General features: G+C 46.5%; 1 protein-coding gene across 2 annotated transcripts; it reads right to left on the bottom strand.

Annotated features, from left to right (window-relative positions):
- Positions 1–445: 445 nt before the first annotated feature.
- AVPI1 (arginine vasopressin induced 1) lies at positions 446–11,395 on the bottom strand. Of its 2 annotated transcripts, XM_043988642.1 has the most exons (4): positions 11,188–11,395; positions 8,429–8,630; positions 2,073–2,358; positions 446–1,335 (listed from the first exon to the last, which is right to left on the bottom strand). In XM_043988642.1, exons 3-4 carry the CDS (start codon positions 2,348–2,350, stop codon positions 1,179–1,181), a joined length of 435 nt encoding a protein of 144 aa, XP_043844577.1. In that variant the 5' UTR covers positions 2,351–2,358; positions 8,429–8,630; positions 11,188–11,395; the 3' UTR covers positions 446–1,178. The 2 variants fall into 2 exon arrangements, with proteins under 2 accessions (XP_043844577.1, XP_043844575.1); XM_043988640.1 differs by lacking the exon at positions 8,429–8,630 and having other exon boundaries at positions 11,188–11,391.
- Between the last annotated feature and the right edge of the window lie 1,677 nt (positions 11,396–13,072).

The raw sequence follows: 13,072 nt of genomic DNA, 5'->3' as shown, positions 1-13,072 counted from the left end.
ACACCTCCTATCTGGGGAGTGCAGATCTTGGCATTATTGATCCTACCACTCTAATGGTTAGCCACATAAAGCTCTTACTGGGCAGGAGCTGTTCTTTAGTGCACTCTGGCTTTCTGCAAGGTGTCTCCCTTTGTCTGTGGACTGAAAGAGCTCCCACTTGTCACTGGTGGCACCAGTTTCATATTTCGTTCAACTAATTATACTATATCTAAAAGCTCATTCCAAGGCCCTGGGGTTTTATGATTCTCTTCAGACCTCTCACCTCTGTGAAATGGGAAAGAAAGGTGAATTAGGCCCTCTGTTTCTGACTTCTAGATGAGTTGGAATCCCTGGGATAGCCCCTTGCTTGAAATGTCAGGTTTGCTTGTTAGGCCCTTTAGCTCACATAGCTACAAGTCTAATTTCCCAGTCAATCCATACTTGTTTCATGACAAATACACTGTGCTTCATTGAGAAATTTTTATTATTAAATATTCTTATCCACTCAAGGAAACTCTAGCCAGAGTTTTCTCTTTGCCTTTGTCTTTTTGGCAGGTAGGCAAAGAAAGAGGCAGCTTGGTGTAGTGGAAAGAGTGCTGAACCCAGAGTTGAGTTCTTGGTTTGAATCCCAGTTCTGACACTTAACTCGCTGTGTGACCATGGGCAAGTCTATTAACCTTGCTGACTTTGTTTCCTCATCTATAAAGTGGGGGAAATAATGCACTACCTACCTCAAAGGGTTATTGTGAGTAAAGTGCTTTGTAAACCTTAAAGTGCTCTGAATTATTATTGACATCCCTGGGATGGGCCTGTTAGACTACTGGTTAAGGACTTAGTCATAAATAACCCAGGCCTGAGCCTGGATCCATCAGAAGTCTGGAGGAATGTAGTTTAGTCTCACTATAGTGTTAGTTTGGAAGGAGGGGGTTGTTTAATGGCAGGGGCAGATAATGTTCTCTCTCATTCTGGGGAAGAGTAAGTTCCCAGACAATGAAGAGATCAGTAGAAGCCCCCCACCTATTCCTTAACTGAGTAGGTAGGCAGCAATTGCCCCGTTTGCTATAACCTTCGTCTGCCCTGATGTGGCTGGCTGATTCAGGGCTCGCTTCTTTCTCCGCCTCCCCACATCCCCTCAAAAGAGATCCTTTCAGGGAACATCTGGATTCCTGGAGAGGATAACCCTAGCCACCCCCCGGAGGTCAGTGTCTAATCTGGTGGAGATAACTTGTGGGGCTTGTCTTTCTCCAGCTCCGCCGGTTCCTGGCACTTGTTCTTGGGTTTAGGTGCTGCCCATTGGCGGTCAACTCCATGGTACTGCTTGAGGGGTCAGCAGGTGGAGAGCAGTCCTCAGGTACTCTGTAAGGAACAAGTATAGAGTGTAGCAGGAAAGATCAAATGAGAAATCAGCACAGTTCAAGTTCTTCAAAAACACCAGGATTAGCTGATATCAGAAGGGCTTTGCTGCCCAAAGCACAGCCTGTGGTTACCACCTTATGGTATCCAGTTCCTCTAAGGCTGTTGGGAATGTCTAGCTCGTGGCTCGTGAGATGTCACAGCCGAGGGCTGATGACGAATGCATTCACAGGCCAGGAATGGGACTAGGTGAGCAGTCCTGCTGGGTCCACAGCTAAACTGGACTTGCCCAGGGTACCTAGCTCAAATGTAGCAACTATGTGGCATAGTAGAAGGAGCCTCAGAATGACTTGGTGTCAAGAAGAGCTGAATTCAAATCCTGCCTCACATACTTGGTAGTTTGATGACTCCCAAAGCTCTTAGTCTCTGTTTCTTCATCGGTAAAATGGAGGTAATAACACCTACTTCACAGGGTTGTGAGGCTCAAATATGAATGTGTGTGTGCGTGTATGTGTGTGTGTGCTTTGCAGCCCTTGAAGAATTATTAAAATGTTAGCTGCTTCATTATTCTTTTTATTCGTCTTATTAAACAATATACTAAGACCTATGCCATCTCCCTCCCAAATGTTAGGGCAGCTTCATTGTGGGATGAGATCTAAGGCTGCCCGTGGCTTTAATGCCCATGATTTTATTCTTTACGAATGTCCCCGACCACTCTTTACCCAGCCTCGGAAACCTACCTACGTCGACTGCAGTGCTGCAGTGAGTGGCCCAGTGGCCGTCTTTTCTTCCTTCTAAGCTGCCTTAAAGCTTCGGCCACCCTGGGGTCCCCAGCGCACTCCCAGATGATCTGTGCACGTTCCTCAGCCTGCCTGTCACCACTGCGCTGAAATAAGCCTTGAATTTGTAGCAGCTCCGCATCCTGGAAGATGTTGGCAGAGGCTTGCTTTCGTCCCCGGACTCCTGCTGGTGCCTGCCCAGGGGGTGGCTCGCTCACCACGGAGGCTGGAGTGCCCATCTTAGGCTCTTTAAGAGAAAAACACACATCGCCTCTGTTAGCCCAGTGAGATCTTGCTTAAAACATGGGGATATGATGAAAAGAAGACACCTAGCTCCAGCTGGTAAGTTTCAGAGCCTGGACTTGAACCATGTGATCATTCAATAAACATTTATTAAGCACTTCCTATGTGCCAAGCATCATGATAAGAATTGGGAATACAAATAAAAGCAAAAGATAGACCATGCTGTTAGGGATTCAGTATGATGAAACTCAGCTGGAAACAGCTGTGTACAAACAAGCTATAAACAGGATAAATAGAAAACAACAGAGGGGAAAGCACTAGAATTAAGGTGGATTTGGAAAGGCTTCCCGTAGAAGATGGAATTTTATTTGAGACTTGGAGGAAGACAGGAGGTGAAGATAAGAAGGGAGGGTATGGAGGATAGACGGTGAAAATGCCTAGAGTTGGGAGATGAGTGACTTGTGTTTGAGGAACAGTGTGGAGTCTTAAGAGTGGAGCTCAGCATCATTGGATTGCAGAATAGGTGGAGGGTTGTAAAACAGACGGGGGGGGGGTGTGGGGAATGTCAAATAGAAGTTTTGATGCTTGATTCTGGAGGTAATAGGGAGGGGTGACCTAGTCAGACCTATGCTTTAGGAAGGTCACTTTGACTGTAGGGTGGAGCATGTACTAGAATGGAGAGAAATGCTAAAAAAAAATAATTGTTTCAGTTGGCAAAAATCTGCCTTATTAGCCTTCCTCCCCTGCTCCTTTCTTTTTTTCGGGGCAATGGGGGTTAAGTGACTTGCCCAGGGTCACACAGCTAGTAAGTGTCAAGTGTCTGAGGTCGGATTTGAACTCAGGTCCTCCTGAATCCAGGGCCGGTGCTTTATCCCCTGTGCCACCTAGCTGCCCTCTCCCCTGCTCCTTTCAACTGAGAAGAAAAGTAAAGTCTGACACAAACATGCATAGTCAAGGAAAACAAATCTCCACATTGGGCATGTCCAAAAAGTGTTTTGTCTCATTCTGCACTTCGAAGACTTCCACCCCTCCCAGGAGGTGGATAGCATGTTTTATCATTAGTCCTCTAGGATTGTGGTTGGTCATAGTGCTGAGTCCCTGATTCTTTCAAATTGTTTGCCTTTGCCATGATGCACTCATTATATAAACTGTTCTGGTTCTGTTCCCTTCATTCTTTGTCGGTTTTTGGTTTCTCCATTTTTTATAGCACAATGATATTCAGTCACATTTATAGACCATAACTTGCTCATCCGTTTCCCAATTTATGGCTACCTTCAGATTCCCATTCTTTGCCACTTCAAAAAAAAGTTGTAAATATATTTATACATCTTTAGAGTCTCTTTTGCTTAGGACAGAGCCCTTCTTTAAGATGATAGCTGGGTTGGGAGGCTGGGTGACTGGGAGGATGAATGGTGGTACTTTCAATAGTAATAGGGAAATTAGAAAGAGGGGAGGATTGGGGAGTGGGGAAAATGAGTTTAGTTTTGGACATGTCGAGTTTAAGATGTCTATGGGACAGTTCAAGATGTCCAAGGTGGAGATATGATAGTAGAGGTGAGGACTGGATAAGTAGATTGGAGAATCACTAGCATAGAGAAAAGAATTGAATCCATGGGAGCTGGTGAGATCTTCAAGTGAAATAGTTTATAGGAGAAGAGAAGAGGGCCCAGGACAGAGCCCTGTGGGACACAGGCATGACCCAAATGAAGAACCAACAAAGGAGACTGAGAAAGGGATAAGATGGGAAGGAGGAGAAGCAGAAGAGAATAGTTAGAGTTAGGGTTAAACAAAAAGCCACAAAGATGGCCATATACTTGATCTTGTCATCACCCACAAGTAAACCACTTCCATAAACTCTGAAAGTCCCTTTTATGTGATCATAATCTCCCTTCTACCTCTGGTTTACAACTCCAAACCCTATACCTTGACCACCAAGGTATAGGGAGTCCCTTTTATGTGATCATAATCTCCCTTCTACCTCTGGTTTACAACTCCAAACCCTATACCTTGACCACCAAGGAAACCTAGGGAGAAAAGAGTGATCAGCAGAGACAAATCCTTCAGAGAGGTCAAAAAGGGTGAAGATTGAAAAAAACAAAAAAACAGTTGATTTGGCAATTAAAAGACCATTAGTAGGGGTGGCTAGGTGATGCAGTGGATAAAGCACCGGCCCTGGATTCAGGAGTACCTGAGTTCAAATCCGACCTCAGACACTTAACACGTACTAGCTGTGTGATCCTGGGCAAGTCACTTAACCCCAATTGCCTCACTAAAAAATAAAAAAAAAAAAGACCATTAGTAAATTTTGGAGAAACAGCTTCAGTTGAATGATGAGGGCAAAAGCCAGACTGGAGAGTTAAGAGAATGAGAGAAAAGGAAGTGGAGGCATATATGTTAGATGGCCTTCTCTTTAGCTACAACAGGAAAGATGTGGGAAAATAACTAGCTGGGATAGATGGAGTAGGGAAGCAGCCAGTAGAAAAGGGGAGACAATATGAATGAGAGGATGAGGATGACATAGGGGGCAGTCTATATATAGGGAGAGAAGTGACAGGATGGGATTACTAGTACATGTAGAGGGATTTGCCTTGGCAAGGAGGAGGACTGTATTTGAGATGGGGTAAAGGAGGACAGTGGTGGAAGCCATAAAATGAAGGAGAGGAGGGAACTCTTGGCAAAGGGTTAGGGTAGGGGGGCACTGGATCCACTGTGCTACCTAGCTGCCCTGGTGAGTTAATTAGGGAGATTTAAAAGGATTGCCTTACAGTGGTAAGAGCCCAGTTGAGATTATGTTAACAAATTTGTAGTGGACCTAGCAGACATGGTTTTTAATTTTTTCCACCTTTATTCAGTGTGTAGGAGCAAAGGCAACAGATAGGAAGTGTGATCAAAGGCTGAGGCATAGTAGGGCAAAATCTTTGATACAACAAGGGGGCAAGAGACTCAAAAGGACAATGTGGAATTGAACTGGTTCACCAAGAGTCCAAGATTTGGAAAGGTGGAGAGTATAGAGCACAGACAGTAGCCTAGGAAAGAACCAAGAAGTTGAGGGATTGGTGGTCAAGGTAAAAAGTTGTAAACCAGAGGTAGAAGGGAGATTATGATCACATAAAAGGGACTTTCAGAGTTTATGGAAGTGGTTTATTTGTGGGTGATGACAAGATCAAGTATATGGCCATCTTTGTGGCTTTTTGTTTAACCCTAACTGTAATCCAACTCTGTTTCCTGTTTCTAACCTTATGTGTCTCTGTTTCTAATCCTAACATAGGCAAGTCACTCAGAAAGTATCTTTAGGGTAGACTTGCTCTCTGTCTCTCACACTTGCTGGGAAGAAAGTGTGTTGCAAACTTTAAAAGTGCCTTAGAAATGTGAGCTATTGTTATTAATTGTGATTAATCACCGACGTCAAAAATAACTTCCAAGGCATTCAGCATTCCAGATCTCTAGAAGCAAAAGTGAAAACAAGTTCTTAAAGTAGATTTCAGGTTCATCCTTTTGGGTTAGTTTTACTTTGTTCAAGGTATGGAGGCAACACTGAATTCTCAAGGGCTATGTCAGCAAGGCAAACACTCTAGAGAGAGACTGTTTGGATCAACACCAGAAGCTGGCCACCAGATTATAAACTTTTTGATTTGCCACAAAGGGCTAGGGTTATACCTTTTGGTTGTCAGAATCCTGTACAAATCAATCAGAACAATCTATTATGAACCTAATAATTGCAATAGGATGCTTGAGAGCACTATGCTAGGCACTGGGCAAAGAAGATAAAAAGAAAATGGTCCCTGCCTCTTATGGGATTTACATTTTCTATGGAGAGTATGGGGAGTATATGCCAAGAAGGCAGGTTGTTAGGGTAGAAAGAGCACTGATCTTGTGGTTGGGATTCAAATAACAGTTTGGCTACTAGTCTTGTGATGAAGGCAAGTCATTCAGTCTCTGAACCTCAGTTTCCTCATGGATGAAATAGACATGATAATACTATATACCCTACCTCCTGCAGGTCAGCTGTCAAATCAGTATCGATAGGCTCTTTTCTAAGATAGAACAGTGTAGTGGAAGGAGCCCCTGGCTGGGTTCAAGTCCCAGTTCTCACCCTCCTAACTGGTTATATCAACTATCTAAATTTTAAAATGCTCTATCAGTGTGAGGAGAGGGCCATGTAAAAGTTAATCTGTTTTTATCAGCAGATCATCATGGGGGTGAGGTGGGGGGGCTGAGGGGGCGGAATAGGCAAGCTATACTCATCTCTGCAGTGAAGGTGAGAGTTTTAATACTCTTTTAAAGCCTTGCTTTACCTTCTCTCCCTCGCACCTTCTAGTTGTCAGGATAGGCTCTAGCTCCTTGCAAAAGTGATCATTGTGCCTGGGGTAATGAGAGATAGGTAGGGGCATGGTCAGGGTCTAGGTTCCTTCTCCTGGGTCACACATATTACATCTGGCTAGAAGGATGTGACCCTAATAACAGCCCCATTTGGTTGCCGGTGCCTTTTCTGTATCCTGAGTTTTCTCCATTTTTATAATCCTAGGGGTATAGAGGTAAGAGTATTACCTAGACTCGGATTCAGGAGACCCATGTTCTAATCCTGCCACAGACACCTAATACTTGGGTGAAAATAAACCACTTCCTTGAGCCTCAATTTCCTCACCCCTTAAATGAGGGCTGCTAATTTAATGTGAATTGTATTTCCTGTCTCCCCCCCCCCATCCTAAACCCTCCCTCTTCTCCACCCTATTGCCTCTCACAAGTCGATTCTTCCCCTTTCATTTCAAGTGTCCCACTGCAGTTACACAGAATTCACTTTATTGTTCCTCTGGTGAAATCTGGGCATGGCTGGGGGGTAAAATAAATGCCAGCAGACTTTACTCCTCCCGTCTGACGGTTCCGTGTGCTGTATCTGAAAGCTTTGCCTCTCTCCCATGGTGGCTGAGGAGCAAAACTGTTACTTGCGAAAAAAGCAGCAGGCCTAGCATCTCTTCTCTTTAGAAATACCATTATTATCATCAGAAAGCATTGATTCACTGCCTGATATCTGTAGGGTGCTGCGATAGGGCTGGGGGACTGCTGAAGACCCAGGAAATTTTCAAATCCTGACCTTAAGGAATGCAGATGGGAAGCCCTGCAAATAAGACAGGAGTGTCACTGACCCGCCAAACATTTTCAATAGCTCGACTTCTTCCAAGGAAGGGTAGATACAGTAAGCTAAATGGGAACCAGCATTCCCAACTACTCACCTACCACAAATTGTTATTTGTTCTGCCTGCCTGTTTGCAAGATGAAAATTGCCAGCAGTTTACTCCAGATTCTTCAGGGGAAGGAAACGGTGTAGCGATTAGCACAGTGGACTGAGAGGTAGTAGGCCTGGCTGCCAGTCCCAGCCTTCTTGGTCCAAAGTCTTTGGCCAAGGGGGCAGCTAGGTGGCTTAGTGGATAGAGCACTGGCCCTGGAGTCAGGAGGACCTGAGTTCAAATCCGGCCTCAGACACTTGACACTTACTAGCTGTGTGACCCCGGGCAAGTCACAATTGTCTCACAAAAAAACAACAACACAAAACCAAAGTCTTTGACCAGGTCAGATGCTATTAAATGGGGACGGAGGGGGAAGACGACATGTAAATAACTATGTAAAAAGGGAGATTTAAATACCCCCATTTTTTATAGCTAAAGAAACTCAAACACCCTGATAGCATTTGAGTTTGCATTGTTTCTTTAAATCTCCTTTTGTACATAGTTATTTGCATTTTGTCTCCCCCTCCATTTGATTGTGAGCTTCAGGAGAACAGACACTGGGGTTTTTTTGTTTTTTTTTGGTGAGGCAATTGGGGTTAAGTGATTTGCCCAGGGTCACACAGCTAGCAAGTGTCAAGTGTCTGAGGCCGGATTTGAACTCAGGTCCTCTTGAATCCAGGGCTGATGCTCTATCTACTGTACCACCTAGCTCCCCCAGCAGACACTGGTTTTTTGCCTTTCTTTGAATCTCCAGCAGTATGTACCAGGCACATAGTAGGCACTTAATGAATGCTCATTGACCAACCATCTCTAGCCTTAGTTTATATCATGAAAATTCAGTTTACTTACAAAGAAATTTGCATTCTGTGGGCCTAGGAGATATATACTCCATACTGCTCTGATCATATAGCAAACTTTTTAATGGCAAAGTATCTTTCACATCTTCATTTTTTTTCCCTTTACAACAATCTCTTTGGCTTCAAAGTTTGCTTCTGGATCTAACGTGCCTTGAAACAGATATGTTTTCTGCCCAAACGTAAATGGAAAAACACTAGGAAAGAAGGCAAATGATCATCCATTAGTCAGAAGGCCTTTGATGGCTCATACAAGGAATGTTTACTGCATAATAAGCTGCATCTGCTTTGAACTTGGGTATCCACAGTATCAAGAACACTGGTGTCAACAAGCTGAATTTGGAAGGCCAGAGTGGTGGTGGGGAGAGAGTCCAGGTGAGACCATTAGTTAGTTGCAGGGACTCGGGCAAGTCATTTAACTGCCCTGGGTCTCAGCTTCCTCTGTAAAATGAAATAGGAATGAATGGTTCCTTGGGGAACCTTAGAAGGCTTTGATATTCCTTGGGTCTAAACCCTGTTTATTCTATAGGGAACCTGAATAGCAAGGATGGGCAGCTTGGGAGTCACTACATAGGAATGGCCTGTGTGAACAGGCCTTGTTACTCAGATTTTAGGCACACCCTTTCCAACCATATGCTCCCTACCCCCAAGTAAAAGTATGGCTCAGATTTCCACCGAAGGCAAGAGAGCTGGATTTGGAGTTGAAGTACTTGAATTTGAAGGTTGTATCACTTGTGTGACCTCAGGAAAGTCACAATCTCCAAAAAAGAACGAGGGAAGGTTACCTAGAAGACCCCCTAAGATCCTTTCCAGCTTTAACTCTATGTTCAATTGTATGAGATCCTATTTCAGTCAGTACTGTGTGGATGTTGTTGTTTCTCCTTTGTTCTTTTTTTTTTTTTTTAGTGAGGCAGTTGGGGTTAAGTGACTTGCCCAGAGTCACACAGCTAGTAAGTGTTGTCTGAGGCTGGATTTGAACTCAGGTACTCCTGACTCCAGGGCCGGTGCTTTATCCACTGCGCCACCTAGCTGCCCCTGCAAACACCTAGCTGCCCCTCTCCTTTGTTCTTGAAGAGGACCATGACATGGGGGTGATGTCGTGACTTACAGTGAATTGGATTTAAATGTGCAAGGTCAACAACCTCACTCTCCTCCAGAACCCTCTGGCTCCAGTGGCAAGACATCTATATCAGGTTGACTGGAGATGTCCCTGGATGTTTAAAGCAATTAGGATTAAGTGACTTGCCTAGGGTCCCATAGCTAGTAAGTATCTGAGGTCAAATTTGAACTCAGGTCCTCTCAACTTCAGGGCCAGTGCTCTATCCACTGAGCCACCTAGCTACCCCTAAATTCAGATGACCCCCTCTGACTTAAGTGGTACTAGTAGTATTGTGGGTTGTTGTGTGTATAGAGGGAGGAGAAGGTTTTTAAGTCCTCTTGTTTAGAATAAAATTCTTATTTCCTGTGACAGCCATAACTTCTCTCAGACCAAGGAGCAGCTGCAGGGTGTAGGAAAATGACGCTCAAGTTAGACAATCCCAGCAGCCTCTATAGTTCTCCTTCCTGCCTTCACAAATGCTGGGGTGTTCTCTCTAGGCCCCTCAGATTAACCAGGCCGGCTAGGGTACAAACCATGACTCCCATTGCTTTGGGGAGATTCCTTTGTCATTGCCATCTATGGAAAACCAGGACAAAGAAAACAGGAAGGTCCTATCTGTGGCCCTGTAGGAGGAGAGGGCAATGTGGCAGTGTTTCACAATCTCCCTTTGTCTGACAGGGTCAAGGATGTTTGATAGCTGCTATTAGATAAGAGCCCAGGCACTCAAGACCCCCAAATCCCTCAGGTTGTGGTCCTGCGCTATGCGCCCCCGGGGACTCAAGATTGTTTCCACCAAGACTTATGGTTTGAGATTTAAATGGAAAAGAAATAGAGACACCAAAGAGAAACTGATTCAGCTCTCTACTTGTAGTGCCTTCTTGTCTCTGCCCAGATACCCAAGCCTGTGTTGGTGTCAATCTCCTCTTCAAAAGACTCTAGAGGAAGTCAAGGCAAAGCTTTGAAATCTCTCAGGAAATTGATAGCGGTGTCTGTATATTTCTTTAGATTAGGCCAGGGAGTAAAGGTCAAAAATTCCAGCAGAATACCCACGGGCTACACTCCATTGCCCACGGAGACGCTTATGAGATTGGCCATTGAGCTAAGGGCTGAATGTGTGTAGGGTCTATCTTCAGCCCGGGGCTCTTCTCCCTTGGAGTCCTCGGTCTGTACTCCTTTATCTCTCTATGTCCACCCCCCCCCCCGCCCCAGCACCGACCGGCTTTACCAGAGGAGTGGCCGGCGAAACCCCCAACCCTCAACCCTCAGCAGGGTGTGCGGAGCAGCCCAGGATCCCGGTTTCCATCCCGCAGCAATCTGCGGGTTCCGAGCAGTGCCTGCGCGCCGGTTCGGGAGCCCGAGGATTCAGAGGGAACGGGGTTGGGGGGGGTAGTTATGCTGACATCGATGACAGTACAACCTCCCCAACCCGCGTCTCACTGCGCCCCTCGGCAGCCCATAAAGCGTACGCCCGCCTATTCACGGCTCTGCGGAATCTCGAGCATAAGCCCAGGCCGGAAAGCGGTGGAGGGACCCTGCCCTTTCGGGGGGCTCTGGAGTGTCTGGACCTGCCAAGCTACACCCCTTTCTCCCTATCCCATCCGCGCTCTGCAGCAGCACAAGTCTGCGCAAGCGACTCGTATGCAAGGCTCTCTTACCTGGTAGTCTGCCGACGCGGCTCCGCCAGAAAGGGGCCGTGAGGAAGCTCGACTGTGGGAACGCTGCGACCTCGCTCACTTGTACGATTCCATTGAAAATCGCTGCTCCGACCCAGAGGAGAAGGCCAACCTCCAGCCCCGGCCTCGGCTTCAGCTCCAGGGTAAACGTTCCAAAAGCGAACTCGAAGAACCCAGGCGACCAATCAGCGCCTCAATAGGGAAGGGGGCGTGTCTCCCCTCCCCTCTCCCCTCTCCCTCTCCCTCTCCCTCCCCCTCCCCCAGCCCGGCCGCAGGCTTCATTGACGTCAATACACTAAGCAGAGCTCGGTTTGGCCGGCTCGGAGAACCGGGGCGGAGCCGCATTCCTGTCCCTGGGGTGCGGCGGCGACAACCGGGCTCCAACGCTCGTTATGACTTCCTCTTCTTTTAGGCCGCCTGCGTAGCCACGAAGCTCCAGTGTAAGCCCCGCGTGAGCAGGGGTCTTCGTGTCTGCCAAGGGTCTCTCGGCCCCCTCCTTCCCCCCCACAGTCCCCCCTCCCCTCGCCAGGCTTGCTCTGTGGAGGCCTGGAAAGAGGCGGGCAATTCTTAATAAGCCGGTCTCCTGTCCAGGCTGCCTATCCCTAGGGATGGCGAGTCAAGCCAGTGAGCGAGCGCTTGCGTGCGTGCCTGCGTGTGTGTGTGTGTGTGTGTGTGTGTGTGTGTGTGTGTGTACATTTGCATGCGTGGCGGGGACGTGGTTGGAGGGTTCGGATGGTGCAGAAACTCGCAGATGGGTAGTGACTCTGGGAAGCTTTCGGAGGGGAGAAGGAGGTGGTTCTGTCAACGAGAGCTAAAAATAAGCAGACACACATATATGTACAGACACAAGGTGTCCCAAAAGTCGTAGTGCGGTTCTGAGCTAAAATTGAACTATGATTTTGGGACACCCTAAATGGCTTTGGGGGTGTGAGTCTGGGTGTGTCTATATGTGTCTATATACATATATACATCCATGGGACAGCTAGGTGGCACAGTGGATAGAGCACTGGCCTTGAAGTTGGGAGGACCTGAGTTCAAATATGACCTCAGACACTTACTAGCTGTGTGACCCTGGACGAGTCACTTAACCCCAATTGCCTTAAACATCCGGGGCCATCTCCAGTCATCCTGATATAGATGTCTTGCCACTGGAGCCAGATGGCTCTGGAGAAGAGAGTGAGGTTGGTGACCTTGCACAGCCCTCCCTCACATAAATCCAAATCACTTGCAAGTCAAGACATCACCTTCCTGATGTCATTGGTACTCTTCCAGGATGAAGGACAAACAAGTCCTTAGGTGTGTGGTTTGAAAACCCTATAATTTACCTCACCCTCACTAGCCCCAGGAATAGTCCTGGGTTGCCTGGGATATTTGAGCCCCTTTTCCCTTACTAGTTAACTAGTCTGAGCCTGCCCTACCATTTGGTAACAGGACATTCAGGGCAAGGGTCATGCAGAAAAAAAACAAAACACCTTTGCCAAAGACACTGAAAATGTGACTTCCCTTTGATTTGCCTTAGTGCTCTAAGAAAGAAATCAGAAGGAAACCAGCAGCCAAAATCAGGGCCAAAGGGTTTTTAGGCATTCACTCCAGTCAGACAAGTGTGCCTCTTAGCTAGTAGTGTTTGGATAAGGAGGGTCTGCTTTGTTGGAAGCCTAAAAAAGATCTCTGAGTTGTGGGTCAGCCAGAGTTACCCTCCGGAAACTGTGGGAAGGAAAAAAAAGAGAGTATAATTCAGTGAAAGAGTAAATAGGACCCTGGAATTCAGTACTGGGTTGATCACTATGGGCAAGTCTGTGGGCCACAGTTTTCTCATTTGGAAAGTGAAGGGTGTGTATTCGATGACTTGTAGAGTCCCTTCCATGCT

The sequence above is a fragment of the Dromiciops gliroides genome, chromosome 2 (genome assembly GCF_019393635.1).
Source record: "Dromiciops gliroides isolate mDroGli1 chromosome 2, mDroGli1.pri, whole genome shotgun sequence".
NCBI lineage: Eukaryota > Metazoa > Chordata > Mammalia > Microbiotheria > Microbiotheriidae > Dromiciops > Dromiciops gliroides.
Note: the sequence above shows the minus strand (reverse complement) of the source record. Positions and strands in the feature narration are given on the sequence as shown.

What these genes read in the sequence shown, in the direction of transcription:
- AVPI1 (XM_043988642.1), bottom strand. Translation starts at nt 2,350, where the DNA reads ATGGGCACTCCAGCCTCCGTGGTGAGCGAGCCACCCCCTGGGCAGGCA. An exon ending in CAGCACTGCAGTCGACGTAG is followed by an intron (nt 1,336 to 2,072) that starts GTAGGTTTCCGA and finishes TGTTCCTTACAG; the next exon opens with AGTACCTGAGGACTGCTCTC.